The sequence below is a fragment of the Myotis brandtii genome, unplaced genomic scaffold (genome assembly GCF_000412655.1).
Source record: "Myotis brandtii unplaced genomic scaffold, ASM41265v1 scaffold215, whole genome shotgun sequence".
Classification (NCBI taxonomy): domain Eukaryota; kingdom Metazoa; phylum Chordata; class Mammalia; order Chiroptera; family Vespertilionidae; genus Myotis; species Myotis brandtii.
In genome coordinates this window covers 1,680,700-1,703,387 of record NW_005358043.1, presented here as the reverse complement: position 1 = coordinate 1,703,387, position 22,688 = coordinate 1,680,700, and the positions used below count along the sequence as shown (strand labels likewise).

The following is a 22,688-nucleotide window of genomic DNA, read 5'->3' as shown; positions in this document are numbered from 1 at the left end:
GGCATCTGAGCTGAGAGTTTTCTATGGAACATCCAGGTTGGCCACGTCCCGCATTTAAGGGGTGCGGGTGCTGTGTGCTGACCTCACTCCTGTTTCCCCCATGGAAAGGTCCTGAGAGGTGTGGCCAGATGCATCTACATAACGCAATAGCACTCCTGCCAAGAGGGGTGTCCTTGTACTTTTAGGAAGAGAGATGGGATCATCGACCCTCAAAGGGTTCTCCTGAGTATCAGGCACATCTGGGCATCCCTGAGAGAGCTCTGTCGCCGGAGCTTTGAGGCAGCTCCAGCTAAGTAATCGTCAGTGCCTTGTTGACATTTATGAGCTTTAGGACAGCCAAAGTAGAGCATCAAACCAATCACAAAACCCTTTCAAGGACGGGCCCTGTGTAATCGCTCTGCCTGTACATCCACAAGCTGGTCCTGCCTTGAGAGTTAAGTGCCTCGGTGCCTCACTTCAAAATGCATTGACATCCTCAGGAAAACTTGAAGGAATGCAAAGAAACAAACAAAAAAATGCCTACGGGGACCCTGACCGAATATATATATAATGCCTAGATCCCAGCACCAGCCCATCAGTACCTTTGGCATCTGCTGAAGTGAAAGCTCATGTTCTTGATTAACACAGATCAGTTTGCCTCCTGGAAGATGCCTGGAGTCATGTAATGCAAGTCAGGGGCAGGCGGTGGGAGGGAAAGCTGGGGTAACACATTCATTCAGCCTAATCCCATTTCACTGCCTTCCTTTCTCTGACTTTCTACATGTATAATCTGCAGCCTCTACACAACAGCAGAGTGATCTTCTCAAAAGAGTATCTGTCCTGGCCCTGGAGTCATGTAATGCAAGTCAGGGGCAGGCGGTGGGTGGGAAAGCTGGGGTAACACATTCATTCAGCTTAATCCCATTTCACTGCCTCCTTTCTCTGACTTTCTACATGTACTAGTATAATCTGCAGCCTCTACACAACAGCAGTGTGATCTTCTAAAAAGAGTATCTATCCTGGCTCCCTGCCCCCTTTCCCTGCCTAAACTACCTACATGATGTTCTGATACTTAGAGTCCAATTGAGAATTCTCACCCACATTCCAGGCTGTGTGTTCTGGTCTCCGCTGGACTTCAGCCACACCAAGCTTCCAGCGCTGCCACTTCTTTCTGCCTCAGGCATTTTGCACATACCATTCCCTTCACCTGGAATGGCTTTCCTGCTTTTCATCCCTCCCCCGTGGTTTCTCCAACTTCCCTCTTTGTTGAGATCACAGTTTACATGCTTTTCCAACCCTCTGCCCATATACATTCCCCACCCCAACACCACCAGCAGTTGGAATTATACACTCTCATTGCACCTTTAATTTGTGTTAATGCCTGTCACCTGACTAGTCTGTGAGCACCATGAGGGTGGAGGCAGGTCTGTTCTGTGCATCATTCTGTCCCCGGGCCTGGCATAGCTCCTGGAACATGGTGGGTGCTCAATAGGTGTCTGTTGAAAGTATGAGTGGATGTTCCACCCAGTTCACGGTTTACACTTAATTATATAATATCTTGAGTTATCTGTTGTCCTTCGCTAATTTCAGTGATTAGTTTTGAAACTCTGACGTCAGGCCACATTTCTGTTTTTCTGCATCTTCCACAGTGCTCAACCAGTAGTAATAGTCAAGGAATGTTATTGACTAAAAGCTTTAAGCATTTTACACATTCAACTTCTGCCATTATAGTATAGATAACTAAGAAAGAAAACCAATTATGTATTTCGTATGTATTTTATTATACATACTTCTGCCGATTGGTGAGGTAATAACCAAAACTAGACATAATCTTATTCCTAGGATTTGTGTCTCAAAAGAAAAATTCAACTGTGATATAAATCTCCCTCTCACAATCGTAGGTTATTGATTTTGGAAATGGTCTTGATATAAGGACTGGTAGTGTTCAGTGTACTCTGGGGTAAATGCATCATCCATTTACGTATGCAGTCATGCCCCTCTTAATGACAGGGATATGTTCTGAGAAGTGTGTCATTAGGCAATTTTGTCCTTGTGTGAGTATCATAGAGTGCACTTACACAAACCTGGATAGTGTAGTCTCCTACACACTACGCTGTCATGTATGCAGTCCATCATTGACCAAAATGTTATTATAGGACATGTGGCAGTGTATAAATGCACACAATTCATGTGTTATGATAACAACTGGCAAAAGGAGTTGATATGCTGTCATTCTTTCCTATAACGTGGCTTGTCCTCAACTCCTTGTCCAAAATGGAATTTGTAAGGTGGGTGTTCACTGATAAAAATCTTAATGGGATCCTGAGGGGCAATATGTTTTTCTCAGTAACTTTTACAACTGGGACTTTGACCCTCTGGGTCTCTAGTCCTATCCAGTCTTTCTGATGGACTTCTTCCTCTTGCTATGTTGTTTTTTGTAGATTGAAGGCCTTGATAGCATTGAACATATTTTTAGTATAACTAATAATGGTTTATTCTCCCACTTTCTTTCAAATGCCTTTTGTAGACAAGAAGCCCCAAACTGTCTCACAGTCCTCAGCCTCCCAGCTTGGGCGACCCGGTGGAGCATTTATCTGAGACTTCTGGTGACTCTCTGGAAGCCATGTCTGAGAGCGAAGCCCCAAGTCCTTTCTCCAGAGGCAGCCGAACTCGAGCGAGCCTTCCGGTGGTGAGATCGACCAACCAGACGAAAGAAAGATCTCTGGGTGAGCCTCAGAAAGCAGTTTCTGATGTCTCTTTATTACTGTGTGTGTCTTGTTTTTAGACTTCTGAACACATGCTTCTGCAATGGAATGTTAATTTGATCTCGATTTGTAAAAACACGAATCCCGAGAAACTTCACTGATTGAACACCACACATGAAGATTTGCCTGCTGGGGAAGCAGAAATCTAAGATGTCTTTGGGAATGGGCACATTTAAACCTGGCTGGTTAGCCACTCGAGCCAACACGCTGGCAGTACTTGCCTGTGTCCCTGATACAGGGAAGAGTGGGGGACAGACTGCAGAATGAGTGTTGTTTCTCAGGAACCTCTTTCCCCGTCTCAGAAGCCTGGAGAGTTGAGATCTGAGTCCTGGGAGCTGGGTTTGCACCAGCACCAGGCTACTGTCTGGCAGCCCAGAGGAGGGTGTGAATGGCTCCAGGAAAAAGAGGTGCAATGTGGTCAAAACACCCATGACTGTTAGTGACAGCTGTAAACTCAGGGCTGTTCATCCCACTGCCACACGAAAGGATGGAGGGGCTTGGCACATGTTTGGCAAAGCTTTTCCTTCAATGAGTTTGTAAGAAAAACAGGAGGTTTCTCTCTTTCTGCCACTGATTGTTTGCTTTTTCTTATTGGACGTTTCACTTCCTGTCTTGCTCTGCTGTTTGGTTTTTTTTTCTGGCCCTTTAACAAAATGTACAGGTATGAGAACCTAGACCTCTTTGCCAGTTGTGCTGGTGTTTCATACGCTTAACTTGCCATTTCAAGTTTTCCACTTGGTACCTGTGTTTGCAGACAGATGGGGATCAGGGGAAAGAGGGGGCAGGAACTGGGTTAACTAGAAAAAGCTTCAGGGTTTGGCCCCTAGAATTTAGCATGAGACAGCTAAATTCTATGTAAAACCTACCAAATGCTTTGCATGAAGAAGAAAAGAGAAGGAAGACATGAGGAAGTACCCTGAATTTGTTCCTCACCTGCAGATGATGAGAGCAGACAGGATTCAGACATTGTCCTAGCTGTCCAAAAAAGACCAAAACAAAACAAAACAAAACAAAAAAAACCCCTATTATTATTTGCATTATTAATTTTAACATTAAACTTGTATACTTCATTTTAGCTTATAATCCAGGTTCCTCATTTCAAAAATAAGAGAAAAAAGACACACAGAAAATATGCTTTTTAATTTTGGGGGTTACATAGTTGATTAAATGGCAGAAGCAGTAGCCCAGGCTTCCTACCGCCTCATTTACAAATGAAAGCGAGGGACCTGAAGGGGTGAGATAACGCCCAAGGAGCATAGTGGGCCAGGGCAGTGTCAGGATGACACAGGCTTCCACCCTGGTACCAGGCTGGGGCTTTCCAGCTGGATTAGGGAGCATCCTGCTCTCTTAAACCCTTCGAGCTGGAGGCAAGAGCACCAGGAACCAGCTGAGGAGCGGAATTTCTCCTTTGTGCTCTGCAGGAAATGAGTGAGGTTCAGTTCTCGGTACAGACAGCCTGTGCTTTGCGAAATAAAATGAAGATAAGAATAAATGCCTCCGTGCCTTCCCCATACCTGGGGAACATTGAGCCTGTTGGATAATGGACCCTTTGTCTCGCAGCCAAGCGCATTGGCAGCGCAGGTGGGTAGATACTGGCTTCAGGAAGCGGAGGGGCTGTAGGAGCCAGGGCAGCCTCGCCCTAGGAATTGCTGCGGGCGGCTGGTGTTTCCTCCTGCCCTTCTGCAAAATGCCGAGATTTACTCTGAGCCCACCTGGCTGTAAAGTTCCTGCAGGGGCAGAGTCACAGCTGATTAAAAATGCATCCGAGATGTTTACCCCTCCAGCTCTAGGAGGGGCTTTAGGCCTGCGATTTTTACAGCCCCTGGATAGACACAAAGGAACACAGTGAGAAGAGAGGAATGAGAAGTTTGCCCAAGCAAGGGGAACTGTGGTTCCAGAAAATGAACTGGCCAGTGGAGTGGGCGCTGCCCTGGTCCCCTCTTGGTGGCCTGTTTGGGAATGTCCTCCCAGCCGCACCTGGCCTTGTGGAGCAATTCAGTTGGGCCTGGATGGGAAATAAACAGGAAAGTGAGTCAGAGAGAGTCTAAACACAGTCTCCCTGCCAGGGCCTCGTTCAGCTTTATGTTCAGGAAACCCCGTGTGCCTGGCTTTCTTTAACACTCAGACACGGGCTCCTGGGAAGGGCAGGAGCAGCAGGTCTCTCCCAGCCCTTGGTACTCCAAGTCTCAGAGGCTGCAGACCGGGTACTGAGCCGGGACCTCCAGAAACCCACCGTTGGTGCCATTTGGACACCTGGGTATCTTTTCGAACCTGTACATTGTCATTTTACCTTAATGCACAAAATTTTACGATCTCCCCCAAAGCCCTGTTGACTCTGCCTTTAAAATTTTCATAGTTTGTTCATCATGGATTTTTTGCAAGAATTTTGATTTTTAAGATATCACATTAAGTTATAATTGATCTTGATTACTCTTTGGGGCCTCCTTAAGTTTTGCACTGGTGGAGAGTGCCATGCTCTCCTCACTCCAGTGGCTGCCCCTTGGGTCACCCCGGGACACCGCATCCCATTGCCGTAGCCTCAAAGCCACAGAGCCCGGGAGGAGGCTGAATCAAGCCCAGGTCCTAGGCTGCTCTTCTGCACATGCGCAGTGTGTTGCTCAGGCAGCGCAGGGGGAGACTCGGGCACCATGAAGGCAGAGCCCAGACGAGGCAGATCCTCAATTCACTCCCGCTCCCCGGGAGTTTCATTCCCCCCACTTCAGCAGCCTGTGCCCAGAGATAAACCTGCCTGCTTAATCATTTTCCACTTGACTGATTCCCCCTTTCTGTTACTTGAGTGTATTTAGGGGATGGGAGGAGCGAGGGAGGTGGGGTGCCTTTCACAGAGGCTGTGAGCAGACTTAGAGGAGAGAAGGGACAGAGACCTCAGCCATCGCTGGGGTCTGTTTTCATATTCTCCCTCAGATGCGTCCTGCAGGCAGGATGTGAGCTCCGCTTTGGGGACAGGCGCCGAGGGACTGCAGGCAGGACACAGGTCCTTTCTGATGCTGAGGGCAAGCTCGTCATTCTTAGAGGTTTACAAAGAGGAAGTAAGGAAAGCACGGTGCTCAGCGGCCCCGATTTACAACCTGAGCAGGTCCCGGTGATCCACACCTGTAAACCTCTACTTCTGCAGTGTGCTGGCTTCCCTGCCCCTCCACCATCGGAGCCCAACCGAAATTCTTCTCGGTGGCATTTTCACCATTTCTCCTCCCCTCTCTCTTCAGTGAAAATGGAGAAAAGGAGAAAGGAATTCTGCAAAAGAAAGCAAAAACCGCTTTGCAGTCGCATTTGGTTTTAGAAATAATTTCCATGAAAAACTGCCCCGCTGACATGAGGTCTGGGTCTCGGTGAAGGGGCCCTCCGCTGCCCTTTAATCGTCGCTGTCTTTCTTATAAAGGCCTGTACGGAATGTGACCGTAGGCAGCCATGGGGAAAGGGCAGCCTCGAGACATTTGAAAGTAAAACTCATGTGAAACCGAGAAGAGCAGCAGCACCTCCTCGCTGCGGCCAGATGCCTGTGTTGACCATGTTCTGAATGGTTGACTTGTCCTTCCTTCCTCTTCAGTGGGTCTTTTATGGATGAGCTCCATTGATCAGTTTTTTCTTTTATGGGTTGTGGTTTTGGTGATATGTCAAAGAACTCTTCACGAAGGTCAAGGTCCTCAATCATGTCTCATTTTTTCTATAAGTTTTATATCTACTAATATGTATCGTGCATTTAAGTCCACAGTCTGTTTTGAGTTAATTTTTGCACGTGTGACCCTTACCAGCTTGCCAGCCGGACAGGTTGCTGTTTCTGTAACAAATTGTCTTTTGAACCCTCAGACTCAGCAAGCAAGAATGATTTGAAATGGCTTGAGAAGATTTTAGACCAGCCGTGGGCAAACTACGGCCCGCGGGCCGGATCCGGCCCGTTTGAAATGAATAAAACTAAAAAAAAAAAAAAAGACCGTACCCTTTTATGTAATGATGTTTACTTTGAATTTATATTAGTTCACACAAACACTCCATCCATGCTTTTGTTCCAGCCCTCCGGTCCAGTTTAAGAACCCATTGTGGCCCTTGAGTCAAAAACTTTGCCCACCCCTGTTTTAGACTAATTGGGGAGACTTTTTTTTCCACACATGAGAGTTGTTGAGTACCTATGTGGTTGTTCTTTTATTCCAACGTGGTAACAGTGATGGTGACCATTCCTGGGGGTGAGGAGATGTGTGAATTCAAGGAACAGAGGGGACAGAGTTGCCAGAATTTTTTCTCCTGCGCGTAAGAGTAGGTAGGAGGTGAGAGCAAAGGATTGAGGAAACCTCCATCTACCAAGTGGGAAGCCAAGGAGGGTGATGAGCAAAGACTGTGAGGCTCAGATTATTTCAGTGTGAACGTGATACCCCTTGCATAGTTAAAATAGAAACACATTTCAGACGAATGGAAAGTCGTGTTGATCTAGAGAGTAAGTGAAACGTTTATGAAATTTGTTTTCTAAGCACAAGTAATGATGGAAATGTAATATTATCAAAACAAAAATTTATAGAAGAGAGTTTCATAGCAGGTCAATAGGTTTGGGGCACATTCTGGACCTTTTTAGAGTGCTGTCAAAGAAAAGTTCAAGCATTTTCCCTAGTATGGAACTAAGTAGCTGGGGTAGGTGGATATGGCAACCTGCTGGCATGGTCCACTCCTGTCTCCTCCTGGTTTGCCTTTCTTTACTTTGGAGACAGGAAAGCAGACTGAGTCTGGAATATCAAATGTGTGGGTTCCAGAAGTGGGAACCAAGGCATTTGCAGAGGCTGTTGGGTTTTCTTCAGCATCATTTGCCAAGGTGCCAGAGCACTGCTATTTGATAGCATTGAAAGTCGGGTGCAAAGCATCCATTTTTCTAGTACTAAGGGCACAGGTGTGGCCTGGCTTTCCAGTACCTACTGGGTTCCTGCCTTTGGAGTCACAGTTGTCTGGGTGATGGGAAGCTTTCTCTTAGTCAAATGGGCTCTGCAGTACCCAGTTCTATAGTTAAAATCATCCTAATGATTCTGCACACTGCACAATAACTCCATATTTGCTTAAATTAGCTCAGTTCTCTGCAACTGAACCATGCATGACTGATACAAGGGATCTGATTTGCTGATTTGTAGAAATTATAGTGCTGCCTATTTTGGGTGTTTCAGAAAATATGACAAGTACCTGTAGGCTCAGAAGAACAACTTCTAGAGACTTGGCTGTGAACTAGAGAATGAATTCGAGGTGTAGTTTTCAAATTGTGTTCTTAGGGAATTTTCTCTGCTATAAATAAGATTTCATTGAAAAAATGAGCTATGCTAAACTACTAACACACACACACAGAGCAAAAACATTAAATAAACCAGGGGTGTGGGAAAAGGAAGGAAGAAAGGCCTGAATAAATTTTCTCTCTACAACAAGAGGTATTTAGGATTTTAATTTGGCTAAATTAGGTGAGTCAAAAAGATTACCTCTTAGCTTTCTTGCACTTGACATAATGAATGTCTTGAAAGGTAGTTTTTATAAACTGAATCAATCTTTAAACTAAGTAAGCAAATGTATTTGGGACTGGGAATTAACCACCAAAAGGAATATTTCAAGAAACCTTTTAGTATAGTGAAACAGTTGTGATAAAAGTAATCATCCCTGCCCTGACCGGTTTGACTCAGTGGATAGAGCGTCGGCCTGTGGACTGAAAGGTCCCAGGTTTGATTCTGGTCAAGGGCATGTACTTTGGTTGCTGGCACATCCCCGGTGTGGGGTGTGCGGGAGGTGGCTGATCGATGTTTCTCTCTCATCGATGTTTCTAACTCTCTGTTCCTCTCCCTTCCTCTCTGTAAAAAAAAATCAATAAAATATATATTTTTTAAAAATGTAATCATCCCTAATTTTCCTTTATGAGTTTTGATTTTTATATATGAGGTTTTCTGAGAGAAGGAAGTATTTTTTCAAGTTTACCCATTTGGTTCTCAATTCCCCCATAAAAAGAATGTTCTCGTAAAAGATTTGTAGGCTCATGATGTGTTTGCTTACATTAAAAAAATAAAGTTAGTCAGCTGTCTTTTGAAATCTCTCACTGTTACAATTCCTGGGTTGAAACTCTGGAATGATTTCTAAGACTTTGCAGGAATCGTTTAGTTGTAATAAGGTACCTGAGAAGGTCAATGACCTTTACCACTATCTCTAGGATTACTTTGTAGACAGGGCACAGGAAGGAAAAACATCATCAGAGGTGAATAGATTTGATTGATTCCAAGGGTCGGAGCCCTCCTGGAGTCACCATTGTTTTACAGGGTCTGTTGTTGGTTAGGTGGTAACAATGAAGAGTCTTTGAGAAGACTTGGGGTCTGCTGTTTCTCTTTCCTTCTTTATAACTGGGGTGTTCCTAACCTGGACTACAGGTCACCTTTTCGTAAAGTCAATATAAAACATTTCAATAATGTAGGTGGAGCTATGAGATTAAATAGCTGGTTATGAGGTTATGGAATTTATTTTTCACAGCCACTTCAGAAAACCAATCTGCCAATAATCCAGTGTAAAATATTTCTTTCCCTCTCTGTCCTAGCTGCAATACCCCATCCTAACCAAGACACCTGGATAACTTGTTTTACTTTTGTTTATTACATAAAAAATGCTCTTACACAAAAAGAACTTCATCAAGTTTCATAAGACAGCATGAGAGAAGGGAAGTTTTATCTGTTATTTATATCTCTCTACATCCAAAATAGATTTTATTTGGGCTTATTAAAAAAATAGTAAAAGTATATAAGAACCATTAAAACAAGAATTAATACAATAGCAGTTGGGCACAATATGTGTGCCAGAGAAATTCAGATTAGGATAATTGCTGTAATTGCAGCCAAGACAAAAAAAAAGGAGAAATGTAATGAATCAAGTAGATTTCATTATTTAAGAAGAGGTTTATACTAGCTCATTAGAAAAAATGTTTTCCAGAATTATAATCCAAGAACTCCTATAGGTTAATGTTGTTGACATTGGATTATGTAACAGACATACTTAACAGTTCTTTTATGGGAAGGGTTTTCATATGGCTATGTCATTATATAAAACCTCAAAACCCAAGAGCATAATATGAAGCCATGTCTTTTGAACTTAACAGATTTCTGGTGATCTAATCTGATATGTGGAAAAAGTTGGTGTAGTCTTAATAATTCGCCTGGTTCTCAGATGATTGGCCCTTGGGTATTCTTTGTCTTAACAGGGTGGGTATCTTCAGACTGAGAAGAAAATTTGAGGGGCAGGTCATTGTTGAAAGCTTTGAATGGCAAAAAGTTAGAGAAGGCATCTCTCATGCTGATAAAATTCCAAATTTTGTATCTGTTCTAATAATGCCAGCTGTTACTCTCCACTCTCTTCAGGAATGAGATCAGAAGCATCTGGATTCAGAGGACGTACTCTGACGTGCTTTGTTATTGTTTGTTTGGAACACAAGGAATTAACAAAATGTGCCTAAACTACTTACAGGGAAAAGATTTAGTTTGTCAGTCTCTTGTTTTGAAAACTCTACCTAAAATCTCCTGACTAACTCTTGTTAATTTTTTTTGTTTGTTTGTTTGTTTTTTATAAATGCAAGATTCATTGCACACTCAAAAGTTTTTGCCAAGTTAGTTTGTTCTTTAAAATCTGACTTTAAAATATAATCCTTTATGCCCATCAAATTCTGTAAGAGTTCCCACATATTTTTGTACCAGCTTTAAAGATTCTCCTAATAAACAGTAAAAATAATATTAACATGCAAGCCGGCTTTATGCCACACACCCAAGTAGTACTCCGTCCGTCGTGCTCTCATCCTAGCAGTGGCCGTCAGAGGGCTGCCTGCTGACATCTGGAAACTGAGCTTTGGGGCAGCTTCTCATATTTTGGGAGGAAGGAACACCTTCTGCATTGTTAGAGGGCAGATGTATGTCTTCTGAGTCGAAGGCGTTGGTGAAGGGTCCAGGTCACTTCCTGTTCAGATTTCTCAGGTTAGCTCTGTGATATGGGATTGCAATTAAGCCTCCTTGGTCTGGACATGAGGTCCTGTCTGGACCACCACCCAAAAGCTGCTTTTGAGCAGGAGAGCAGGCAAGCCCTCGAAGTACCGCCATGATGGTGGTGTCTCAGTTCCTGTCACTGTGAACCACTCCTTTAGGGGCTTTTATTGGCTCAATTGCACCTTGCAAAGCCCCAAACCCCCAGTACCTCAGAATGGGACTGTATTTAGACAATGGCCTTTAAAGAGGTAATTAATTTAAAATGAGGTCAGTAGAGGGGGCCCTACTCCAATATGACTGGTGTCCTTATGAGAAGAGGAGGTTAGGACACAGACACACACAGAGGAGACAAAAGGAGAAGATGACATCTACAAGCCAAGGAGAGAGGCCTCAGAAGGCACGAATCCTGCTGACACCTTCATCTCAAACTTCTAGCCCCCAGAACTGTGAGGAAATAAATTTCTGTTGTTTAAGCCACCCGGCCTTGGTACTTTGTTACAGCAGCCTGAGCAGACTAATACAGGGACTCGGACACTCTTCTCCTTTCTCCTTCTTTTCTCATTTGAGGGGATAGTCAGGCCTGTGGCAGTTGTCACAAACTTAAAGCGTCTCTTCAAGACAGTGAGATTAGATTTGTCAGGTTTTCTGTTTATTTAATTTGGTTTTATTCCAGCCTCTTCAACCTTCTCACAGTGTTTCCACCTGGTTTCTTAGCACTGGGAAGGGAAATTTAAAACCCTCTGGTACAGATTCAACTTCCATTACTACCTTTCACTTTGGCGTCTCCCAAGCCCCACCCTCAAATTTAGCAAATGAAAGTTGTTTGGCATCTGACTGGTTTAACTATATCCCATCAAGAAAAGCTCCCATTTCATCACGCTGAGTTGGAGTTCTCCAAGGTTTGGGAATGTCATGAAAAATGATATTCCCACCAACTTTTCATTTTCAGAATTTTCCAAGGTGTTAATTTGCTTTCAGACATCTTTGGCTAAGTGTCTCCCAGTAATATAAAGCTAAACAGGATAAAAATAAATCTTCCATGCCCACACCCTCTCTCATACACACACACAAGTTTTGCCCACTTCTCAATTTTTTCTCCATGTATTTATGCATTTATTAAGAATCTATTCCATTTCTGGCACTGTTAACAGTGCCATGGAGAGTTATTTTAAACATATATGCAATCTGGTTCTTGTATTTAAGGAATTTTCTGTATAACTAAAGGCACATGGTAACCATGTAAGGATTTTAAAATATACATAAATCAACGACTACAGAGAAGAAGCTGTGCATACACACAGACGTGCTGGCCTCCTGGCTGTTCCAGCAGGCTCCCCATCAGGAACTCTGCTTATGCTGCTCTCTCTGCCTGGAGCCATCGCCCCGGTTTCCGGCCCCCATCTCTGCATGGCCCCCTCCTCACTTCATTCAGCCCTCTGCTCAGATGGCACTCCCCAAAGAGCCCTCTGTTGATGAGATAGCACCCACCCTTCCAGTTTCTATCCAGTTACCCGGCTTCATTCTTATCATGACACTTATCATTTAGGAATGTGCTTCTCAAACTTTTTCCAGCTCTCCTTCTTGAATTCTGGGGAATCACTGATTTAAGGTAGTATTATGCCCTGGAGGAGATTTAAAAGTGTTATTACAATGCAGCACCACATGAGGGGATTTTACTCAGCTCCCAGTAGGGGGTGGAAAGTAGTCATACTTTGGCAGGAAAGCAAAGAGAGCTAAAGTGTCTGGCCTTCGTCATGTCCTTGAACTAGAGTATTTAATCCTAGCACACGTGACTGGCAGGGCCCTCACAAGAAGTGTGGGAATATGCGCCCTTTCCGCAGTGAGCTGTAGAGCCGTCCTGCTCACCTCAGTCTGTCTGGCCTTCTACATTGTGCTGGTTTTACTTTTGATCCCTGCTTGAACTCAACTACTGTTATCTGCCACCGCCTCCTTCAGCTTGACACACTTAGTAAGGTACGCAGACTTAACAGTAAAAAGGTGGCTCGCCCTAACCGGTTTGGCTCAGTGGGTAGTTTGGCCTGCGGACTGAAAGGTCCCAGGTTCAATTCCGGTCAAGGGCATGTATCTTGGTTGTGGGCACATCCCCAGTAGGGGGTGTGCAGGAAGCAGCTGATCAATGTGTCTCTCTCATCGATGTTTCTAACTCTCTATCCCTCTCTGTAAAAAAATCAATAAAATATATTTTAAAAAAATAAAAATAAATAAAAAGGTGGCTGACCTTTCCATATGACTTCACAATTCTCTACATACACATCCCGATTTCCCAGAAATCAGGGATTTCCCCCACCAGCACCCTGCCCTTGTCTGCCCTAGGGAACTCTACCCCACTCAGGGCCAATCAGCAGCCAGACATTGACATTCCTCCTGGTGCTGACAAGGGAGAGGCAAATGCGCCAGGACAGTGTAGCTGAAGGTTTTCCTGGGGAAGAAAGCTCCCCTGGGACAAGATGCGTTGTGCTTTGATTTAGTAATTGGTTCTGTATGATTCTCGGGTTATGTACTTTCCTATGCTTCCATGTGCCTGCATAAGAGCCAAGTAATGTGGGAACCTTTTTAAGAGTAAAGAGCTCAATTTAACAAATAGGTATTAAATACTTACAATGTACATAGTGCTATGTCAGGTGGAAAGAAAGAAACGCATTCTTTTAACAAATACTGAGTTTCTACTAAAGCAGTCTTGGGTGCAATAAAAAAAAAGGAGTCACTACCTTCTGATCATCTGGAGCTTCTATTCTGTTGGGGTAGCAGATGACAAATAAAATAAAATAATAGATGGTATAAGCACAGTGGAGGTGGAGGAAAATTAAGTAGAGGAAGGGGTACAGAGATGAAGGTAGGAGAGTTGTCATTTTGAAAAGAATGGAGAGCATCACTGAGAAAGTGGCATTTGAGCCACAATCTGGGGCATGTGAAGACATAAGCCACGAAGATATCCAGGAGAATTCCAGGCAGAGGGACTAGCCAGTGCAAAGTCTCTGAGCAAGAGTATGCACGCAAGGAGCCCACTGTGATTGGAGTGGCCGGTAATAGAGGAGTAGGGACTGAGGTTGGAGGGGCAACGGGGACTGCATAACGTAGGGCTATTACAACAGCAAAGACCTGGGCTATGCTGGCCGCATCGGAATGGAAATGGCTCTGGCACAGCTATGAGCAGTGGCATCACTTCAGGTATGAAGGTTGTATTCTGGCTGCTGGGTTTAATCATAGACTAAAGGGCATGGGCAGAAGCCAGGAGGCCAGTAGGAGTCTCACGATAATCTAGGAAGATGAGGGTGTTAGCAGTGGACCCAGAAGGAAGAATTTGGATTCTGTAGATGTTATATATAAGATTACGGTCACCTCATCTGGACTTCATTGCTTACCTGCTGTGTGACTTTGGGCAAGTAATTTATGAATACCTACCTCCACACTAGTTGTAAAGAACAGTTGAGATCATATAGGTAATGTTCTTAATACGGTGCCTGGTATATAGTAAGTACTCTATCTATTAACTGATGTTCACAATGATGACCTGAGTTATAAATAAAACTGTCAATTACATTTTGTTTTCTAAGATAGGACATGATGAATTTCATTTAGAAATATTTACGTCAAAAGTTAAAATCAAAACATTTCTCATTTGAGATTTATTAGCTTCTAATTTACTCTGTTTATCTGCAGAGTTAATTCAAACATATCACCTCAATTTTCCCCCGATTCAAAATAAAATTTCCATCATTGCCCTTTCACATTATTATATTTTATTTGCTAAATAAGGATGATGTTAGGGAGATTTCTAGCAGAGTGATGGAGCTTAGAATGCCTACAGTCCCCTCCTTACTGCAAGCACATAGAAAGGAAGGCTGAAATACAATAACAACAACAATGAATGAATACATGGCTGAGTTTGAAAGAAAGGAAAGGAAATCTTCAGATTCCAGAAGGAAATGACAGTGAATATGGGTATTTCAGAAGTGGGTATTGGCCTCAGGCTTTTGGGCTAGGACTCTGATACTTATATAGCAACAGGAAAATGAATAGAAAGACTAATGGCCCCTGAAAAAAAATGGCCTACAGATCATTTAATAAAATGGGATGTGAGCAGAGGAACTTACAATCAAAGGAAACAGCAAATAAGTTTGCCTTCTGGCCTAGACATTGGGAGGCAAAGAAAAAAATCATCTGCTCTGAATCAAAAGCTCTGAACTTACAATACCTCCCTTTTTAGAGGAATGGAGCCTGAACTTGCAATACCTGTCTTTTGGGGGGAATCCCAAAGTGTATCAGTCAGCATAGGCTGAGTAATGCTGCAGTAATAAACAATCCCCAATCTCAGTGACACTTACCACAACTCAACCTCTGTTTCTTGCTCAAATTGTGTATCTGGTGCAGGTTGACAGGTGTGTCTGTCTATCATAGCCACTCAGGAACACATGCTCATAGAGGCTCCATTTCAGCGTGTCACTGAAGCTGGATAAAGGAAGCTTGACAAATTCTGTTCTGGCTCTTAAAGCATCTGCAAGCAGTGACATTTCAGTTAAAATAAGTCACAAGGCCATGTTCCACTTCAAAGGGGACAAGGACATATAAGCCAGCATGCCTAGGGAAAAACTAGAATACTTGTGGACCAACACATTTACATAGACTTGATCAGGACCGCCAACACTGCTAGAACAGGTTATTCAACCAAAGAGAGAAATAATCAATGAGAAATAAATCTTATGAAATCTCACAATCTGAGGAGAAATTTAAAAAAAACTATGGCCCTGGCTGGGTAGCTCAGTTAATTAGAGCATCGCCCCATAAACCAAAAGGTTGTGGGTTTGATTCTCTGCCAGGGCACATACCTAGGTTGTGGGTTTGAAACCCAGGTCACGGTGCATACGGGAGACAACCAATGTTCCTCTCTCACATCAATGTTTCTCTCTCTCTCTCTCTCTCTCTCATATATATATATATATATATATCCCCCCTTTCTTCCTCTCTCTAAACATATCCTCAAGTGAGGGAAGAAAAAAAACAAGAAAGGGCAATTATACAGAGACAGGATAAAATGACCAACACCGTCTATGTCTAAAAGGAATTCCAGAAGACAAGACTAAAAATAACTGGGAAAGACAATAATGGAAGGTACAACTGACGAGACTTCTTCTGGAACTGAAAATGGAGCTGAGTCTTACGATTGAAACACAACACAAAATCCCAAGCAAAATTTTAAAATAACACCCACACATAGGCTCACTTTGGGGAAACTTCAAAACAACAAATATCAAAAGAAAATCTTAAAAGCACACAGAGAGAAAAGACAGGTTATTTATAAAGGGAAGAAAACTTGACAACAGCATACTTTTCTATGCAAAGTCAGAAAATAATAGGATAATGTCTTTAAAATTCTGGGAGGGGGGATCACTTTCAACTAATATTTCTTTAACCAGCAATGTTATTACTTAAGAGTGAGAGCAAAATGAAGAAATTTCAAATAAATAAGATTAAAAGTATTTAGCATTCACAGACTCTGGCTGGAAGAACTAGTAGCATATGCATTTCACACAAAAGTCCTCAACAGAATATTAGCAAATCAAATTCAGCAGTGTATGAAAGGAATGATACATTACAACCAAGTGATTTATCCCAGGTATGCAAGGCTGGTTCAACGTTTGAAATTCAAACAATACAATCCACCATATCAACCTGCTCAAGAAGAAAAATCATATGATCATATCAATTGACATATAAAAAGCATTTGAAAAAAATGCAGCACCCATTTATGATTAAGAAAAAATAGTCCCAGCAAACTGGGAACAGAGGGGAACTGCCTCACCTCATAAAGAGCATCTACAAAAACCTACAGCCAACATCATACTTAATGATGAGAGACTGAATGCTTCCCTCTAAGCTGGAAACAAAATAGGAATGTCCAATCTCATCACTCCTATTCAACATGATTCTGGGAGTTCTAGTCAGTACAATAGACAGCAAAAGGGAAAATAAAAGCCATGCCATTTGGAAAGAAAGAAAAGTTTCTGTTTTTTGGTGACATATTCTACATAGAAAAATCCCAAAGAAAGTGAGAGAGAGAAAGAGAAACCGAGAAAACTTCATAGAAGTAGTGGGTCTGAGATCAATACACAAAATAAAAACCTCAGTGACATTTCTATATACTAACAGCAAACAACTGGAAACTAAAATAAGTAATTTTTTTAAAAAACCACAGTATCATATGCAATTGCTTCAAAGAAAATGAAATACTTAGGTATAAATCTAACAGAACATATGTATCTGTGTGCTGAAAATTACAGTATGCTGATGAAAGAAATCAAAGACCTAATAATTGAAGAGACATACTATTTTCATTGAATGGACAGCTCAACAAAGTAAAAATGTTACTTCTCTCTAAATTGATCTATAGGCTTAAAACCATTCCTTTCAGAATCACAGCAGGGTTTTTTATAAATATTAACAAGCTTATTCTAAAGGCAAAGAAGCTCAAAGATGCAAAAAAAAATTTTATAAAGAAGAATAAAGTTCAAGACCTACTATAGAGCTATAGTAATCAAAACAGTGTGGTATGGGCAGAAGGATAGTCACATAACTGGCTGGAAGAACTAGTAGTATATGCATTTCATATAACTCTCAAACCTCAACAGTAAACAGTCAAACAATCTAATTAGCAAATGAACAAAATACAGAAAAAAACATTTCACAAAGTGGTTGCACAGATAGTAAATAAGCAAATGAAAATATGTTCATTATCCTTTTGGAAAAATGTAGGTTTAAACCACAATGTGATACCACTATACACATCAGAATGGTTAAAATAAAAAATAATTATAATTCAAATACTGGTAAAGATGCAGAAAAACTGGGCCACTCATGGGAATCTAAAATGACAGCCAATCTGGAAAATACTTTTCCAGGTTTTTTAAACAAAAAAAAAAAAAAAAATGGGCTTACCATATGACTCAGCAATTGCACTCTATGGCATTTACCTCAGGAAAATAAAAACATATTCTCTCAGACATGAAAGTTCATAGCCGCTTTGTTTTAGAAAAAAACGCTGGAAAATCCCCAAGGATCCTTCAGTAGATGAATAGTTAAGCAAAATGTGGTACATTCATCCCATGGAATACTACTGCATAAAAAGGGACAGACTATTGATACAGCAACTTAGATGATACAGTACTTAAAGGTATTATGCAGAGTGAACAAAAAGCACCAGCCTCTAAAGTTACTATTCCATTTATAGGGAACACTAGAGGTCCAGTGTATGGATTTGTGCACCACTGTGGTCCCTCGGCCTGGCCTGCGCCCTCTTGCAATCTGGGACCCCCAAGGGGGGTCAGTTTGCCAGAGAACCGGTTTTGGCCGGATCCCCACAGACCAGGCCACCAGTGCACATGCATATAAGATCTTTGGTTAATCTCTTCCCGCCATCCCCCCTCCCCTCTTTCCTCTGAGATTTATTAGTCTGTTCCATGTTTCTATGCCTGTGTGTTGAGCGTCTGCGCCCTGGTGGTCATAGCTACCGGCCAGTCGGTCGGGTGCTTAGGCTTTTATATATATAGACTAGAGGCCTGTTGCACGAAGAGATTCGTACAATAGGCCTTCCCTTCCCCTGGCTGCTGGCACCAAGTTTCCTCCGGCACCTGGGACCCATGCTTTCACTCCGGCCCGGAGCCTTCCGTCTTCGCTGCTCTGGCCCGGAGCCTTCCGTCTTTGCTGCTCCAGCCTGGAGCCTTCCGTCTTCGCTCCGCCACATCGCACCTATGTATGCAAATTAACCGCCATCTTTGTTGGGTTAACTTGCATACTCTACTGATTGGCTTGTGAGTGTAGCGGAGGTACGGCCAGTTTACATGTGTGTCTATTATTAGGTAAGATTACTAAAATAAAATTAAAGAAATGGAGAACACATTAGAAGTTAAAGGGATTGTGAAAGGGTGTTGACTACAAGGGGGCAGTATGAGGGAGCCATGTTATGATGGCACAATTACATATTGTGATTGGGTAGTAGTTACACAGCATTAAATTTCATAAAAGTATACATGCACACAACACACACACACACACACACACACACACACACACACAAGAGCATGTATAAATCTGAATAAGCTCTGTGGGTAATATCAATTTCAATGAACTGGTTTTGTTTTTGTATATAGTTATTCAGGATGCCAACATTGATGGAAACAGGGTGGAGGGTGCGTTGGACCTCCCTATAGATTTGTTTGCAACTTTCTATGAATCTATACTTATTTCAAAATAAAAAGTTAAAAATATATATTTTTAAAGAAGTGTAGTAAACCTAGGAGGGAGAAGTGATGTGTGTGAACTGATGGTGATAAACTAAATGTTTTTCAGAAAATCTAAATAAACACCAATCATAATGAATCATTTAAAGGAGTTAAAGGCAATCCTATCTAATAAAGAGGGAATGTGCAAATTGACCGTCATACCGTAACGGTCAAGATAGCTGCGCCTACAGCAGAGGCCGAGTTCCAGTAAAGTGCCTTAACGAGCAATCAGCAGGGACCTGAGGCTGTGTGGCGCTGGGCTGGGGCAGGGGACCTCAGGCCGTGCCCCCTGCCCCAGCACCAGGCCGGGGGACTTCAGGCCGTGCCCCACACCCAGTGAGGCTTGACAGAGGACCTCAGGGCACACCCCCTGCCCTGGTGCCAGACTGGGGAACCTCAGGCTGCCCCTCCCCCCTGAACCTGAGGCCGCACCCCCTGCCATGCAGGGCTTGACAGGGCATCTCAAGGTGTGCCCTCACCCTGGCCCTGGCCGGGGGACCTCAGGCCATGCCCCCCACCCTGGCACTGGGCCAGGGAACCTGAGACCGCACCCCCTGCCCTGGCACTGGGCCGGGGGACCAGGGCTTGATGGGTGGGGCCAGCCGGGTCTGAATCTAGCCCAATGGGGGTGGGACCAGCCAAGTCTGGGTCTCGCATGATTTCGAGGAGCATGTGGGTGGGCAGGGACTTGACTCTGGTTCCTGTGATGCACCCCAGACTCTGACAGGAGGAAGATTTTCATATACATTTTACTAATTTTCTTTCATCTCTGACACTCCTATTATAGAGAATGGGCAAAGAGCAATATTAAAATATTTTCTCTAATTAATTTGCTTTTAATGTGCACGAATTTCGTGCACTAGGTCACTAGTATAAAATAAAAATACCAGGTGGTTACAATTTAAGATCAGAGAGGGTGACCAGAGAAAATACGTTCTAAAACTCTCTCATTTTCATCTGGCCAGTGTGCTTTAGTGGTTGAGCATCGCAGTCAGGGGGCATGCCCGGGTTGTGGGCTTGATCCCCAGTAGGATGTAGCTTCTCTCCCTTCCTCTCTCTGAAATCAATTTAAAAAACATTAAAATTCTCCCATTATCTAGGAGAGGGATGGAAAACCATGTGTTTGAGATATATTTGTGATAAAATAGCATCTAAACCAATTAGTATTACTTTAATTCATATTAAATTATATACTGAGCATCTGCTCTGTGTTTGGAAACCTACTGACATCAAAATTCCTATCAAAATCCTGAAAGAATGTGGTAAACCCCTTTTCATTGATGAATAAACAGAGGCCAAATGGGGGTGAATATCATAAATGGTCGTAGCTGCCTAACGGGTTTGGCTCAGTGGATAGAGCGTCGGCCTGCGGACTGAAAGGTCCCAGGTTCGATTCCGGTCAAGGGCATGTACCTTGGTTGCGGGCACATCCCCAGTAGGGGGTGTGCAGGAGGCAGCTAATTGATATTTCTCTCTCATCGATGTTTCTAACTCTCTAACCCTCTCAGTTCCTCTCTGTAAAAAATCAATAAAATATATTAAAAAAAGAATTATCAAACCACCAGTAACCTTTTATAAAACAGTCATTAATGTTTCTTCCCTTCTTTGATTTTTCCCTAAATATCACCTTAAAATACTAAAAATTTTCCCTAAGCATCACCTTAAAATAATAAAGATATAACTAAATTTAAGATAAGTACATCTAAAGATAAAGTTTCATATATTTAATATTTTTCTCTAAAAGAACATTCCTGTTACCCATGAATCATGTTCTAACTCTCTCTGCCTTTGAAATATTGCTACTGGCAGATACTAAAATTAAATAAAAGAGAAAATTTGACTTACTTTCTTGTCACTTTTAAAAGTGAAAGAATATTAGGCCAATTATTTTTCCATCCTTTAAAGTAGACTATTTAAACATTTGACTATTTTGTCTGAACTCTTGAAATAAAAATAAACTGAATTCCCATAAATCCACTGATTCATTTAACATTTTTATTACTCTTTTTTAAATTTAAATGGACTCCAATTCCCTTCTACTTGATGTGATACTACTTTTAATTCTTATTCTACAAATATAGTATAAGAGTAATGTTTGCCTTTAGGTCTCACTTGATTTCCATAAAATGACAATAAAAATAACCTACTAAAACATAAGCACCCTGATAAAGCAAAGAACATAAAAGTAAAATTTTTTCTTATCCAGTGTGGAGGAGAAAAAGGAGATGATATGTGAACATGAAAGAAAACCACAAGTCTGTTGAACTATTGGTTAATTTCCCATTTGTAAATCTGTTTAGTCTGATTCCAAAATGATTTTGAAACCCAAGTATGTTAAGATACATTTTCACACATGCATGTTCACAGAGCTTGCAAGAGAACTCCCACACATTGATCCTGGGTTCATAGGGGAGAGGTGTTATGGCTTCGCTGCTCATGTTTGTTGACAGGTTGGAATTAAAGAAACCTAAAGATTTGTCTCTGGTTTATCAGGCTTTATTACCTTTTATCCTGGAACACATGACTAAAGCTCTCCACTTTACAGGATTGAAAAGAAGGAGTACTTTTATCTTGAAACATTGTGCGGCAGAAGCTTCTGTTTACTGGCTCATAAAAGATTTTATGCTTCATCTGTTGTACTTAGGGTGACTATAGCAAATGTGCTAGAAAAAGATTTGAAATGTGTTGCCTCCTGAAGTTAGAATTATAATCAGGTGTATCATTGAACAATCCAAGTTTCCTTAGTGTGTAGAGATTGCTGCATTGGCAGGAAGTAGTGAAGTACACCCAAACAGAGCATTAAGCAAAATGTAGCTTCAAACTCTACACACACGTGTGATTGCCCTCCCCTTGCGTGCAGACTTCAGAATGTGTTTGCCCAGCTCTTTCCCAATAGTTCCATCTGATGAAACAACAAAAGCACCTGTCACAGGCTGAGCTCACAGCCTTCTATAAAAACATCCGGAACATTCTGACCCTGGCATTTCCATCCCAGCTCTGCCATGGAGTAACTTGGAGACCCTAGGAAAATGTTTTATTTTTCATAGGCCTCAATTTCCTCATCCATAAAATTCTGACCCATCTTCCAGGAGATCTGAGAGAAAGACTGGTAATAGAGAAATGGTTATGAAAAACAGGCTGTCTTCTAGAAATTCTTTTATTTTCAGTTACAGTTGATCTACAATATTATATTATTTTTGGCTGTACAACATTTATATAACTTGCAAAGTGATCACCTCGATAAATCTAGTACCAATCAAACACCATACATAGTTATTACAATGTTATTGACTATATTCCCTGTGCTGTACTTTACATCCCATGACTACTCTGTAACTACCAATTTGTACTTTTTAATTCCTTGCTGTTTTCACTCATCCCTCCTATTGGGCAACTATCAAAATGTTCTCTTTACCTATGAATCTATTTCTGTTCTGCTTGTTCATTTTTTTTGGTTGGTTTTTGTTGTTGTTGTTTTAGATTTCACATATAAGTGAAATCATACAGCATTTATTTTGCTCTGTCTCACTTATTTCACTTAGCACGATATACTCTAGGTCAGTGGTTCTCAACCTTGGCTGCACATTAGAATCACTTGGGAATCTTTTTAAAATCCTGATTTCTGGGCCTCATCCTCCAGAAATTCTGTTTCTTTGTTA

At 42.1% G+C, this 22,688-nt stretch overlaps 1 protein-coding gene across 1 annotated transcript in view; it reads left to right on the top strand.

Annotated features, from left to right (window-relative positions):
- The window catches only part of KIAA1217 (KIAA1217 ortholog), a 309,140-nt gene that overhangs the window by 154,869 nt on the left and 131,583 nt on the right, over positions 1-22,688 (top strand). The window contains exon 3 of the mRNA XM_014539382.1: positions 2,507-2,705. Within this exon, the coding sequence (XP_014394868.1) occupies positions 2,507-2,705 (199 nt within the window). The remainder of the gene's footprint in view (positions 1-2,506; positions 2,706-22,688) is intronic.